The sequence below is a fragment of the Acipenser ruthenus genome, chromosome 15 (assembly GCF_902713425.1).
Source record: "Acipenser ruthenus chromosome 15, fAciRut3.2 maternal haplotype, whole genome shotgun sequence".
NCBI classification, from domain to species: Eukaryota; Metazoa; Chordata; class Actinopteri; order Acipenseriformes; family Acipenseridae; genus Acipenser; species Acipenser ruthenus.
In genome coordinates this window covers 16,994,187-17,005,257 of record NC_081203.1, presented here as the reverse complement: position 1 = coordinate 17,005,257, position 11,071 = coordinate 16,994,187, and the positions used below count along the sequence as shown (strand labels likewise).

The 11,071-nt window shown below is 39.2% G+C and overlaps 1 protein-coding gene across 3 annotated transcripts in view; it reads right to left on the bottom strand.

Annotated features, from left to right (window-relative positions):
- Positions 1-5,695: 5,695 nt before the first annotated feature.
- tedc1 (tubulin epsilon and delta complex 1) overlaps positions 5,696-11,071 on the bottom strand; it is a 31,201-nt gene continuing 25,825 nt past the window's right edge. The window contains exons 8-9 of one of the 3 annotated variants that reach the window (XM_034037370.3): positions 9,813-10,185; positions 5,702-9,079 (exon numbers count right to left, since the gene is read on the bottom strand). In XM_034037370.3, coding sequence (XP_033893261.2) covers positions 9,838-10,185 — 348 coding nt within the window. In that variant the 3' untranslated portion in view covers positions 5,702-9,079; positions 9,813-9,837. Of the gene's footprint in view, positions 10,186-11,071 lie in introns of all 3 variants that reach the window. The other 2 variants (XM_034037371.3, XM_034037369.3) reach the window with 2 other exon arrangements.

Below are 11,071 nucleotides of genomic sequence, written 5' to 3'. Positions count from 1 at the left end.
AATACGTGCAGGAATGAACACACACTGACAGTACTGGGTAACGACAAAAACTATGAAAAGCAACTCCTTTTAAGGAAAGTCTCTGTTCATCCTATATGACGTCAATGTACATATAAATCTCTCTGTATTCGGCTGATAGTCAAGTCAGAATTGTGATTTGAATGCATTTGCTGGCTTCCTTTGCGCATCGTATTAAAGATTATAAGACCACTGTTCCAAGCTTCCTGTGTCGAATTCTTACAAAAAAACCCACTACAGTACCTCCATCGGACTCTATTGGGCGGATTTCAAATAAGATGGTATTTATGACATACCATAAAACCACACATAAATTAGCATTCTTAAAAGCATTGAGGAAAGCGTGGTTAAAACCAAAACTCTCATAGTAAGATAGTGCTTTCTGAGTATCTTGGAATTAACTACAGGTTTTAGTTTCATCGTCACCATGAAATACACGTTCGGTACATACTATGTATTTGAGTGTCTGTATTAAAATAACTGTATACAACACTTCCATCTGAGGGTGCTCTCTCCTATCCAAGAGGTGCTTTCTCACTCATCCAGGATGTTCTCTCTCATCCATCAAGGAATATGCTCTCCCTTCATCAAAGGTACTCACTGCCAACACCCTACGAAGAAGTCTATGTCACAATCTTCCAAGCAATGTGCCTGCCTGCTGGTCGACACCATTAAAGCTTTGCATCTCCAAAATAAATGTGAGCGAGATCAAGTACATTGTTCGAGAAACTACCGTTTCTCCACTCAAGTAACTGAGTGCACCTTCTGAGATCCATCGGAATTGGGTACTTGTGGTCTTGTATCTCCCAATGACTGCATCAACTACAGTATCCTGTTCCTGCTTGCAAGATTGCGGTTCTGTTTGAATTTCCCGCTCGTGACGTTATCACAAGACACCCAGCTGCAACCCTGCTGCCTGCAACTCTGGGAATGTGTCACGTAACTATTAAATATAAACTCTACCGTTCATATTACTTCAATGGGCGCATAGATGAAGCAGATGATTCCTTATCTAAATGTTTGTTGAAATGTAGATTAATCCAATATTACATATTCTGAATTCAAAGGTTATATGAAAGCATTTCTGACTAAACGTATGGTACGAATTCAGGCGTGATATGCAATACTGACTGTTAAATCTCCTTTCTTCTCACATTAAGCTAGTTATAACTAGTATTTAGGAATTTTCTATGTTGTGTTGTTAGTCTGTGCTATAAATAAATTGATGTAGTTATACTTTTAAACCAGTGTCTGCATTTGTTTTTGATCTGTTACTATGCACTATACTAATTAATAATCCAGTCTAATATTGTATCAATGCTAAATTTTCACCAGGATTGATGGATCTGAACTCAATGGATATTACTCTATAGGGTCCATTGTGCATATTCCTATTGCGACTACTTCCATTTGGGGGCAATAATTGGAATACAAGTTAAAATCAGTAGTTGGGATTAATTCCCTAGACAACTAAATTAAGTAAATATCTGCTACATCTCTTCATAGACAGAATCGTCAGACACCAGCTTCACCCACTAATATCAGAGTGGAAATCCACTCAATTGAAATCACACATGCATACATGCGATCATTATTTTCTTTTACTTTCATTTCTATTTTTCATTTCTGAGTCGTCCTGCGTACCCCCCAGCAGTACGCATACCCCCCGTTGAAAACCCGTTTTAGAGCATCAGCCAGACACTGACCAATGCAATACCACCACAGCAGTATGATCGGTTCACGTCGGTGAAAAGACGGCAGCAGCAAAAGTTGTTTTGGGACAGCAGGTAAATATTTGACTGAAGTGGACGCTGATGGATGCAGTGATTAATTGTACCAGGCAGGACAATCTTGAGAGTGATTCGAAATGAACGGAGAGTTCCAGCAAGGTAATGGATTGCTAATTAAAGCACCTAGCCAGGCTGCACACTACACTGAATATTAACTTGACCAATTAACCCCTCCTTAATTGTAGGTACAAGATTAGCATAGTTCGACACACAAACTCTTATCTGTCATTACATCCAGGAGCTGCAGAGCGGATGTCAGCCAGCTATGGAAGCCGGCCCTGCAGGTGTCTGCTGAAGCTCACAGCGCGCTTGGCCAGTAGGGTGTGCTGTCGCGCGATGAGAAGCAGTCTTTGAAAATTGTCTCCCAAACCCACGGGAGCACCAGAGCCAATGCAATGCTCCCTGTGCGCTCCCCTGACTGTGTGAGTCAACCTGCAGAGTGCCTTTACCAGCAGCTCCCTGGATTTTTATTATTATTATTATTATTATTATTATTTATTTCTTAGCAGACACCCTTATCCAGGGTGACTTACAATCACAAGCAAATACATTCAAGTGTTACAATACAAGTAATACAATAAGAGCAAGAAATACAATAATTTTTGTTCAAGTGTGACAAACCACAATTCAATAATACAGCAGATAATAGTGATAGTTACATCAGGATATGATTAAGTACAAAATACTACAGGTTAAACACTTGGCAGATTACAATATTCTGAATACAGGATTAAATGCAGTAAAATAGGGGGCAGATAAGAGCAAAATAAAGCACATTTAAATGAAGGGTGATAGTGTCCCAGGATACAACAGAGGAGTTCTACAGGTGCTGTTTGAAAAGGTGAGTCTTAAGGAGGCGCCGGGATGTGGTCAGGGACTGGGCAGTCCTGACATCTGTAGGAAGGTCATTCCACCACTGCGGAGCAAGGGGGGAGAAGGAGCGGGCTCAGGAGGCTGGGGAGCGTAGCGGAGGTAGAGCCAGTTCTAGTGCAGGCGGAGCGGAGAGGTCAAGTGGGGGTGTAGGGAGAGATGAGGGTCTGGAGGTAGCTGGGTGCAGTCTGGTCAAGGCATCTGTAGGCTAGTACAAGAGTCTTGAACTGGATGCGAGCGGTGATCGGGAGCCAGCTGGATTTTGCTACCTTAGACAGAATAATCTAAAAAAATCACGGTTTAACACGAAATAATGAATTATGCTCATATTTGATGTTCTAGAAATGTTATTATTGTTGATAAAATCCAGGGATGGTGGACCAAGCCCCTTTACCAGGTATAAGGATCTTTTTGGAACAATCCTGGGACAACCAGGGATAGCTGCTTGATACAATACATGGGTATTCCCCAGCACTGCAAAACACTGATAAAATATGCAGCACTTCTACTGACAGAGTAACATGCATGGGTGACAAAGATATATTTTACAGACAATGCATGCCCAAATTGCATGTATGTGACAAGGCACGCTACAGTAAGTATTATGATACATTTGATGGTCCTTGTGGGCTACTCGGATGAAGTGTTCATTTAATGATGGACTACTTTGTTAAAAGACAAAAAAATAAACCGGATAGGGAGAGCATGTACCAACTATGAAACCATGTATTCTTCATTCAAGAACTACTTGGTGAACTGCAATGAGCCATGCTGTGCTTTAGGTCTAGGATCACGATATTGGATGTTGGACTGTAGCCTGCTCGCTGACAAGAGGTCAGGGGTTGGAGTCTTGTTGTCAGGAAGACCATGGAGGCTACTGTTAGAACTTCTGAGATAGCTGGAGGTGGTCTGAATAATGGTGGAAGCACAGCTGGCTTGAGCACGTTGCTTTGTTCCACCTGAAGAGACCTCAGTGGAGAGTCGGAGAGCAGGAAGCCTGGTCAGTGATGAAGGTTTTCTTTTCGGTGGAGGACGACTGTGTTTGCTTGTGCTTCGGATTATGAGGCTGAAGAGACAAGGTGCGTTTGCTGTAGCAATGGGACATGGACATGGTTCTGGAGTTTTTATAAAAAAAGGACTATTGACCTTGTTTCCCGGTGATTTTTGTTTCGTACCCTGCACACTTGGTTGCACGTCCTGCAGACAACGAAACAAAAAGCAGGTGTCTGGAAATGTGAGGTTGAGACCCTCACTGTAATATTGACTGTTATTGTGATTACACCGTGTAACAATTTTTTTTTTTTTTTTGTTCCTGGGTAGTAAGTGTTATTTCCTAATTGCTTATGCCTCAAAAGTATAGAAAACGGTTATTACTCCCCACAAACATTGCTTTTGTGACCAGGACAGTGATATTTTGAAATTTACCTATTTTCCAGAACATTCCAGATAGATTCAGTGCTGAGTAAACTTTGAGTAACTTCTAGAACTTTCCAGTAATATAAATAGTAGTATAAATACAGGGGCCTTAAGCCCACCAGTTCAGTTTAGTTCCATATCTGCATTTTTCTGAGATGGCATCAAGAGGCTGCAAGCATCCGGCAGACGCATTTTGCTATGTCTGCGGCCAATTTATCAAGACAAGAGCGAAAAAGTACTCAGTGGAAGCATCTGCTAAGATGTGTGAGGCCTACAAGGCATATTTCAGCATGCCTGTCGGGGATCAAGACAAACCCTGGGCACCTCATTTCACATGCGAGCACTGCAAAAAAACTCTGGAAGGTAAGATGGACAATTGTTGCTCGGAATTTTATGTTATAAAATTTGTTAAAATTTTTAAAATTGTAAAAGTTTTTAATTTTAAAATGTTTTACAATTTTCAATGTTATTGAAAAAATATATCATATGAAAAATGTTGCGAGAATCTCTTACACATTAGTCATGGGTGAAATAAATGTATTTTTGTAGGATGGTACAGAGGGGAAAAGAGAGCCATGAAGTTCGCTATCCCAAGAATTTGGCGGGAACCCACTGACCACTCAAGCAACTGCTACTTCTGCATGGTGGACCCTTCCAAACGTCGGACTGGCAAGAATGCACCTGCTATCATGTATCCGGACCTTCCTTCATCCATCGCCTCGGTGCCACACTGCCATGAGCTCCCCGTACCCACTCCTCCGGAGAGAGAGCAGCCATCTTTAGAAGAGAGCAGCAAGTCAGAGAGCGAGGAAGACGTTGTAGATCCAGATGACAATTTCAGAGGTGGAGCTGAGGAGAGAAACCCATACTACCCCAACCAAAAAGACCTCAACGACTTGATTAGAGATCTTGGTCTCACCAAGTCCAATGCCGAGCTTTTGACGTCTAAGCTCAAGCAGTGGAACTTGTTGGAAGAAAGTGTGCAAGTCGCAGATCAGAGGAAGCGTCACCAACCTTTTTCCAGCTTCTTCACCCGTCAAGATGGGCTCTGCTTCTGCCACAATGTGACCAGTCTGTTCGAGGCAATCGGAATCGCCTGTAACCAGAATGAGAGGAGCAAGGCGAGTGCTTCCACCAGGATATACTGGACTTTGAACGCCGCTACCAAGGACAGTATAACGAGAATATGATGGGAGACTACATTTGGGGGCTGATTCGTGAAAGTGATTTACAGTATAATCGTAAATCTTGAAAAACTACTCACTTCTAAATCTTTTGTAGTCATGTTTGTATTACTTTAGTATAAATACATGTTAATTTGGATTCATGTTGTTTTTTTCTGACTTTATGTGAACGAAAACACACAAATTCGCCTGTTTTCTCATTGGAAATAGGTAAATTTCAAAATATCACTGTCCTGGTCACAAAAGCAAAGTTTGTGGGGAATAATAGCCATTTTCTATACTTTTGAGGCATAAGCAATTAGGAAATAACACTTACTACCCAGGAACAAAAATTGGGTTACATAGTGTTATCAGTGTAACGGGGTGACGGTCCATTGCTACCCCCACCCACAGTCACATTATTTGCCCAGGAACACAGAGTTCTTTACAACGCAGGAAATAGTCACTTGGTAGCGTTCACATGTATAAATGTTTATTTTGGCACTGGGTACTGCACACAAATTACAACTGACTAGCAGGTTGTACCTTCAATGACTGATATTTACGCAGACAAGATCACGGCTGACCTAATAAACCTCCCTAAGGAAAGACACAACATTTGACAATCCCCAGCCCTGATTTAATTATTCAATAAACATTTTCACCTGGAATGATTTTATTCAAAAATAAACTCTTATTTAACATTCATACTTTTACATAAAAACATTCCTATATTTTATCTGTTTAACCTGCATGAATACCGTCTTTGTTTACAACACGATCGTTAAACTATTATATTGCTTACTCATTATTATCATTATTATTATTTTGTCCTTAACCATTACCAGTAAAGACTGAACATTAGCGTTACCCCTTCTATTGGAAGATTACCGAACATGTAGCTAGAACAAAACCTTTGTTCCACATGTATAGCTACATCAACTTCATTAAGGGAAGCACCCTAATCTAAATACAGCAATACACCGTCATATCAAACACACTTGATCAACAGCATGCACGATACATAATAAACCACGGCTCTATCACCAGTGAATAACAAACACTAATAATATGAAAAGCAATAACTTACTTTAACTTAGTGGTGCTTTGCTTCACAATATCCATGGAGAAAAACAAGGCCTTGTTAAATTGCTTTACTATTCTATCATCAGCCACCTCAAAACCCAAATATTTCTATACCTCACTGCACACAGACTTTCTAGCCAATCCGGAAGAAACTGAATCTTCAGCTGCTCTGCGTGTGAATGCTGACTCACGACACCTCTAAAGCATGAAGTACAGTGTCACGCCGAATTTTGCATTATTTTGAGATGTGTTTTGATGTTTTAGAAGTACATCTCATTTATAATACCAAAAGTTCACATTAAAAAAAAAATACATTAATAATTGCGTAAGTAATGAATCGCTGATGCATGCACATTTCTCACAATAATGCAAAATGTTGCTTAATGCAGCATGCAAATAGTGTTTGACACCTAACTGGCACGTCGTACTTCCACATTAAGCTATACCGGTATAGCAATTTCCGTTCTGTGTTGTTTGTTGTTTGCCTTGCAAGTTGTTTTATGCAAAAGCATTACAATGGACCTATTTCACACGTGGTGCCTTTAAAACCAACCCGCGTTAACAATAAATGACTCCACAGGATGGTAAAGTCATCGTGTAGCGCCAAAAAGCAAGCTGGTGAAGGGATTTAAGTGTTATGCCCAGCTACCTCTGTGACTATGAAGGGGTTATTACATTTAAGTCGATTTATTTCTTTATTTATTTATTATTTAAGTAAAATTCGATCTGTTAACATAAACATGAGCATGCACTAATTTGTGTCTACACTGATAATTAGAGAACAGTATATGTAGGGGTGGCCGATATGAAAGTTGTATATCGATATCGATAATGTCAAAGTCTTCCAAAACAAAGAAATATAATAAAACAGTTGCAATATCAAACATATATAGACGTTAACTTATTGTGAGGGTGAGACAGCAATCTCTTTAAAAACTTGTAATTAGTTTCAGCATTGCTCTACTAAACTATTTCAGTTAGCATATACTATTTGTGTGTCATTATCATTACATTAGTGCATAGTCAGTTTATAAAAGCACTCTACAAACTAATCCAATAATTTGTTCTGCTATGTGCTTGTAGTGTCAGATAAAGACAAGATGACAGGAGAAACCAGCTGTTTTAAATCACTGAAGAATGAGAAGCTGCACAGTTTAAGAGTAGGGTGTGAAGTTCAGTTCCAGTTTGTTGCATTATCATAAGTATATATACTGATACATCTAATAATACGCAATAATAAACCATTTTGTTTTACTTCACAAAACTGTTTAAGCACTAATGTGCTATACATAATTTAATTATTTATGTTTGACGATCGTGAATTTATCTCTTGGAATATTTTTCAGCTGAATTTCTCGTCTCTTCATGTGCAGGAAATGAACAAAAAGTAGTGTTGAATTGTACCGTGCTGAAGCTGAGAGTAACGGGCCACAGCAGTGATCACTGCAGTTTCCTTCTTGCCATTCATATTTAAATGTTTTTGTAGTTGTGCCTGGACTACAACTCATCATTTTTCTTTATTTAGGTCAAATATATTGTATTATTCCTAAAAGCAGTATGAAATTACATTTAAAAAAAAAAAAAAAAAAGTCACACAACTCACAAAGTCAGCACAGACTGCAATTTGCAACTTCTAGTGCTTTCATCTGTCATAATTTACATCTGCCTGTCGACATGTAAATTGATGGTCGTGTAGCTCAATGTATTTCTGCAAAAGAAAGGCGCTCTATTTCAGAAATATTATATGAAGCTGTTAAGTGTGGTTGAATACCATAAACATTTGAAATAATAAATGCAATTTAATCAAGTTTGTCAGTAAGATCTATTCCCTACCGCGGCTATAAATTCTAAATTAGAATGATCAGTATGATGATAAAGGGGATCAGTATGATGATAAAGGGGATGTCAGAATGATCAGTATGATAAAGGGGATGTCATGATGTATGTCAGAATGATCAGTATGATGATAAAGGGGATGCCATGATGTATGTCACAATGATCAGTATGACGATAAAGGGGATGTCATGACATATGTCACAATGATCAGTATGATGATAAAGGGGATGTCATGACTTATGTCAGAACGATCAGTATGATAAAGGGGATGTCATGACGTATGTCAACAGCAGCTACAGAATAGTATAGAAAAAGAAATGGCAATGAATAATTGAACTTTAAATGGACATGTGGCATTTCAAGCCTACATTAAGTAAGCAAATGAGATGTTCTGTTCATAGTAAAGTATTTTTAATAACCAATTTCAGTAATGTTCTCAAAATACATTAAAAAAATATACTGTAAGCTTCACATAAAGGCAGATACTCCCAATAAGTCATGCTGAATAACATTAATGATAACTATTGAACTGAGTGCAACATCACTGGAGGATACAGGAATCTGTGGGGACATTTGCTTTGGATGAACAAACAGTTGTAGGTTTTTTGTACCGTCCTTTTTGTTTTTTTCGAAAAGTGTTATTTTCTATTTCAAGGTAGAACAGGACCCCATATCTTGGTATTTTTTAAAATAGTATTGAATTTTGCATTGAAAAAAATGTGAAATAATACATATAGGAAAAATAATCACTTCGTGAGGAAACACAAAACCAACTCAGTATGTATTCTGATGAATCCAGCAGTAAGGTAGGCTTATTTCAACAATGCATGCTGTTCAGCTCCAAGCCTGGGGATGCTTCTGAGCAACAGGGGATGAAGTACACATTGATAATGGAACAATCTGAAGTAACAGAAGCAAAAAAAAGAGGCGGCTGGTTAGAGGCGATTTCCTCTGAAAAACTACGTGGAGCAGAATAACTAACGATAACCTGAAGATCAAATGCATACATACAGAACAGTCTTCAAACTGCTAACTGCATGCAACCACAGTTACATATATTATGAGTTAACCTCAAACCAGCAGGAATGAGGATGTTTAGCATGAGCTGGGTACATCTCTTTGTTCTAACAATGACTTTGCATCTGGGGCAGTGATTACCCAAATATTGTTCACAATGAAACACATCCAAACGACCACAGAAGGGGCTCGTTTTGCTGCATATACAACCATGTATTGGGTTATATGGAGGCACCCTGTCTGTCTGTCACACTATATTAATAGATCTAGAAAACTACTTAATCAGTTTTGATTAAACTTATTGTTATTGAGAGTAGTAGACTCTGGGTACATGGAGGCATCGGTCAGTGTCAAGATATGCAGGATTAATACAAATATGTTATCATTGTACACAAGTAAAAACTATTTATAATTTATATAAAATGTATTGCATTTACATTCATAATCACAAAATCAAACAAACTAAACAGCCCAGGCATAGCTGGTCAGTATGTGAAGGGATGGACTGCTGTTTTCTTTCATGGCCTGTCTGCAGAGTAGGTGAACAAGGGTGTAAAATGCATCTTTTATCAGGCAGTCTCTCTATAGCAACACTCCCATATCTCCATATACTTACTGCTCTTCATTATCCACCCCCAGCATCATCTCTTCAAGGGAGGTATAAAAATCATTCCATCTACCCCTGCCATCATTTCCAGCATCTCGTCTTTGCAGTCGCTTCGTAGTTTTGTCAGTTCAGACAGTAAATCAGACTCCATTTCCTTCAGCTCATTGATCACCTGTGAAGCCTCGGTCTCTCCTGCATGCACAGGGAGGGTCTTTTGTTTTGTTGTTTCTCGGAGAAGCAGCCTGTAAGCGGTGTTGGTTGCTGGCTTGACGTTGTTGCACCTCAGAGCAGACAGTTTCTGCCCCACTCTGTCGTGGAGTTTCAAGGCGATGGCACCAAACTCCTGAGGGTCCAGGGGTATATCCTGCTCTTTGTGTTCTACCTGTTAAACAGGGGGAAAATACATACAGTTTTACTGTATAATCGCAACTAGGAGGTTGTGCCTATACTCTGTATGTATATGTGTGTGTGTGCGCGTGTGTATATATATATATAATTAGGGGGTTTAATCGATTCAAGATTAATCGATTAATCATGCCTGTGGGTGTTAATCGATTATAAAAAAAAATCATTGATCGATTAATCTAGTCTACCCACGTGCTGTAGGAAATAGCAGTGCACGAGAAAAAAAATCTAGAAAGATGGCGGAGAGTACTTCAAAAGATGGTGGCAAACGGGTCAAAGAATATTTGAGAATAAACAGTTGCCACATTCAATCAATAACGTCACAAAGTGTGTGTGTGTGTTGAGCTGCTGTGTTGCCAGATTCAAGTTTTAGTACAGTAGAGTACTGGCCTATTCATCCTTTTAATGATTTTATATTGATAGCCCAGGCACTACTCCAGGGTACATAATGTACCTTTTTTAAAAAAAAAAAAAAAAAAAAAAAAAGAGAAGGACCTAAGCACATTCTTAATGCTTCCTTAAGCAGAAACCAGCATTAAAGCGCTACTGCATTAAAGGGTTACTGTATTTTCCTGTTTAATACCCTCTTGTGTGTGTTCTATTTTTGTATCTGCTGAGATCATTAATTGGCACGTTTACTAACTAATCCAGCATAAATAAGGAGGCTGTGTGGTCCAGTGGTTAAAGAAAAGGGCTCTTAACCAGGAGGTCCCCGGTTCAAATCCCACCTCAGCCACTGACTCATTGCGTGACCCTGAGCAAGTCACTTAACCTCCTTGTGCTCCGTCTTTCGGTGAGACGTAATTGTAAGTGACTCTGCAGCTGATGCATAGTTCACACACCCTAGTCTCTGTAAGTCGCCT